This window comes from Carica papaya, chromosome 9, assembly GCF_054855325.1.
Source record: "Carica papaya isolate Zhongbai chromosome 9, ASM5485532v1, whole genome shotgun sequence".
Classification (NCBI taxonomy): domain Eukaryota; kingdom Viridiplantae; phylum Streptophyta; class Magnoliopsida; order Brassicales; family Caricaceae; genus Carica; species Carica papaya.
Window position 1 is genome coordinate 32,141,892 of NC_142317.1, and position 3,813 is coordinate 32,145,704.

At 34.9% G+C, this 3,813-nt stretch overlaps 1 protein-coding gene across 4 annotated transcripts; it reads right to left on the reverse strand.

Moving 5' to 3' along the window:
- Positions 1 to 357: 357 nt before the first annotated feature.
- On the reverse strand, positions 358 to 3,554 carry LOC110819746 (transcription termination factor MTERF8, chloroplastic-like). Of its 4 annotated transcripts, none has more exons than XM_022049058.2 (3): positions 3,177 to 3,554; positions 1,639 to 1,917; positions 358 to 1,539 (listed from the first exon to the last, which is right to left on the reverse strand). In XM_022049058.2, the coding sequence occupies exons 2-3, from the start codon at positions 1,795 to 1,797 to the stop codon at positions 610 to 612; spliced, it is 1,089 nt and encodes a 362-aa protein (XP_021904750.1). In that variant the 5' UTR covers positions 1,798 to 1,917; positions 3,177 to 3,554; the 3' UTR covers positions 358 to 609. The 4 variants fall into 4 exon arrangements, with proteins under 4 accessions (XP_021904750.1, XP_021904749.1, XP_021904748.1 ...); XM_022049057.2 differs by having other exon boundaries at positions 358 to 1,572; XM_022049056.2 differs by having other exon boundaries at positions 358 to 1,917.
- Between the last annotated feature and the right edge of the window lie 259 nt (positions 3,555 to 3,813).

Here is a 3,813-nt window from a genome sequence, read left to right on the forward strand (position 1 = left end):
GACACAAACCAAGTACGTCGACATTCCAATTATAAGGGAGAAAGAAGCACTTACATTATTTACCAAGAACAATCTTCAGCTTCTTTTTTCTTTTTATAATGAGGAAAGGAGAATTTTCTGAGAACAACAAAATACCTAAAACACACTTTTCATACTTTTGATACCCTATATGATTCTTTCATTTTATACCAAGCATGTGCAGTTTACAGAATATACAATAATAATTATGTTGGTTAACTTATGTGCTTTCTCTTCTAGCTCAATTTTATATTAAGTCTTTCAACTTGATTTATTTTGATGTTTGAAAGACGAAGGGAGTGAAGAAACAGCATGATTGAGATTATATATCCTATCATGTACAAGACAGTTAATCTCTCTTTATTTCAAAAAGAAAAAAAGACAGTTAAATCTCCCAGGAACAACCAAAAAAAATTACCTACAGCATTGTTGCATATAAACAATATATACCAGCTTAATCACCCTTAATAACAAATCATAAAATTAACAAGCATACAACTGATACGAACCACTCAACTTTAAATTTGTTTCGGAGGGGACATTTCAGCAGAATAAGAATGCAGATTGCGTTCAGGAGCATACTGAGTAAGATCAACTACTATTTGTAAACTCACCCTTACAAGGGCCTTCCTCGTCAGAAGAAGAAGATGAATCTAAAAGATGAGACTTGTAAGCTACCAACAATTCCTCCACATCATCTTTGAACCTCGATATAAACTTCTCTATGAACTTCTCTTCTGTCAAAGCCACCAACTCCAAAAAACTCATGTTCCTTTTCAAAAACTCTTTCGACCTCAGAACCTGCAAAACCCTGTAACGAGGAAAGATTCTATCTTCCAAACTGTGCATCAAGCAGGCAGGTCTCCCAATTAACAGTTCCTTCTTAAACCCCATTATGTTCAAGAAGAATTCAATTCCCAACTTCAATTTATCCTCGGAGGCCATGAGGAGAAGAGGAGCCTTTCTAAACATCATCATGCTTTCATTCTCTGAAAAACCATAACTTCTAATCAACTCAAATTTTTTCTTCAAACTTTTTTCACTCAAGCAACTAATAGTATATACTGCATAGACGAGCATCCTTGAGTTAACTGAAAACCCCATATCCAAAGCACGAGAAACATTATCCCTAACAACAGAATCTGGCCTAACAAAGAGCCTGGGCTGCCTCCTCAACAGCCAAGCCAGCTGTGATCCAACAATACCACAACTATTTAAAAAGGCAATGTTGCGCGACAAAACCAATTCAGGATGTGCACAAACAAGCCAACTGCATCTCTTCAAAACCGGAATCAAGCCTTTATTACTTTTATCATTAAGTAAAACTTTCTTGAGAATCTCAACACAAGGAGCCAGTCTCCTATTTAAACTAAAACTCAAGACAGAAGAATTCTTGGAAATGAACTCAGCAAGATCAGAACCTACAAATCCTTCTTCTTGAAAGAACTGGATCTTTGGCTTAAGTGTCCTATCAATATCTGAGAGTAAGATTCTTGGTGCAACACGGACTGCGGATTGCATCTGTGTATTAGAGAACCCAAGCTTCTGAAGGAACTGAATCACAGATTTTGAATTTTCAGCGGATTTTTTGCAAGAATACTGATTAGAAGAGTAGTTTACCTTCGATGTTGAGAAACTCCAAGATCTGATTAAATAGTTGATCTTGAGATAATCTGTGCTTGAATTTGATAACAGTGCAGGGGAAGAGAGAAAGCCAAATGAGCTTTCGGAGTTCAAGTGAAGCTTGTTGGAAATTAAGTATTTTTTGAGAGTCTGCATTTTACTTCCTCATAGGTTTTTGGGAGAAAAGAAAGTAAGGTTGGTTTAGGGTTTCAACCAAACCATGAACCACTGTATCGTCAGACTGCCAACAGGAGCACGCCAGTCATCAAGATTGCACTGAACAAAATTAACCAACTCAATGAACCATACAAGAATGTTTTCTCCAGAATCCAAGATAAAAAATAAAGAAGAAATTGCTTGAGGGATCAAATTCTTGAAAGACTGCAAGACCCGGTAGTAATAAGTTTCAAATCAAATCAAATAAAAAGTATCATCTCAAGGATAAAGTTGAAAAAAAACATTAAAAAGATTCACACACCAACTGATATTAGAATTGGAAAATGAACAAGTCAATCAACGATTTCCTCTCTTGATGAAGAAAATATATGAAACAGAAAATGCAATCAACAAAAGAGAGAGAAACACTGATAACATTTTCTTTTCTCAGTACATTGATGTTTCAGAATTTTCATGTGGGGGGTGAACCAATCCTCAGCAGCATCTAAACATAACAGGACAATCACAGAATTTCTGTGTAACCATAGCCATGTTAAAACAATCATGCCTACTACTTGAATCAAAGAGAGAAGCATGAAAATGAGAAAGCAGAGGGAGTTACAGATCAAAAATGCTGAAGAGACTGTCAGAAATCCTGTAATTCCACCACTAATCTAAAAAAGATTGCATATCTCCCAAGAAGAGGATCACTCTTCCCCACCCTTACCACTGAACTGCTGATCATCCCAAATAGAAATAGAATTATTTACCTACTAAGTTAAACAAGATAAATAAAATGGGTCAAGTGAATAAGATGATTTGAGACCCAAATAATGATTAAACTTTTAAACCAGAAAAATTAATGTAAATGCCTAGTAGCCTTTCTTCAGAGCGTCCAGCGTATATTTAAGTACCCTTAGCTATGTAAGATCCCAACACATTAACAGCATAGCAAAAAGAGAGATCTAGATTTTAATACAGTCTTTACAGATAGGATTTTGCAGTCTGAGATAGCAAAGCATACACGAAGGCAAACAAAGCTGGGAAAGGTCAGGTCAGAGTCATCAGCCAGTCATATTCAATTATCCATATGCAAACCTCCAAAAAGAGCTAAATGCAGTTTATAGCCACGAATTGTAAGTTAACAGAATTAGTTTCATTACAATTCAAAGGGTGCAGTCTATATAATCAGAATAATGCTAAACCAGAACATGAACATGGAGCAAACACATATCCTACTAGTTCCATACTATCACAAATATCCAATAGACGCAAGTAAACCCCAGCAAAATCAAACCTTTCAATTAACCCATTCAAAATCATTCATAAAAGAGATAAATTCCTCATATGCTCGAGCTCTAAGGTTTACTGGAAATTACCCCCTAAAGCCAAGACAGAAGCTTGACCGGCCAGGATACTGGAAATTCCTCTGTTTTTTCCCTTCTTTCTTCCTGTTCTCCTTTTTTTTTTCGTCTTCCCCCTTCCTATTTATTCTCGATTAAAGCCCCTTCCTTTTCAGCTTCAGTCTCTTCCCACTTCTCTGTCTCTGCTTCAATTCCAACATCATCAAAATGGAAAGGCTGATACGGTGAAGACTTCGGCTTCGATACTCACCCTCTTCTCTTCGGTTTTCATGCAAGCCAAAACTTGAGTCCCTTCTTCCTCTCGACTGCTGCGGCTGAGAGTAAAAACAGGCAAAAGAAGCTCAATTCAAACGGCGACCTTTTGCTGCTACTCTATTAGTATCTTGTTAAACCACAAAATTTTAATGAATAATATTTTATAGGTAAGAAAAAATTATATTTATTTTAATTTTTAATAGTACCGAATAGTATTATCTGATAAATTTGGAATGAATTTTAAAACTACTAAATGGGGGTGTATGTGACTGTTATGTTCCTTTATAATTATATATAATATATTTAATTTTATTTTTATTTTCATAATTTATTATTTATTTTATTAAATATAAATATAATTATATTAATAAATAATTTATTTTTATTATTATATACT

Bases quoted from the DNA above. Each gene is read 5' to 3' on its own strand.
- LOC110819746 (XM_022049056.2), bottom strand. From the start codon at position 1,797: ATGCAGACTCTCAAAAAATACTTAATTTCCAACAAGCTTCACTTGAAC.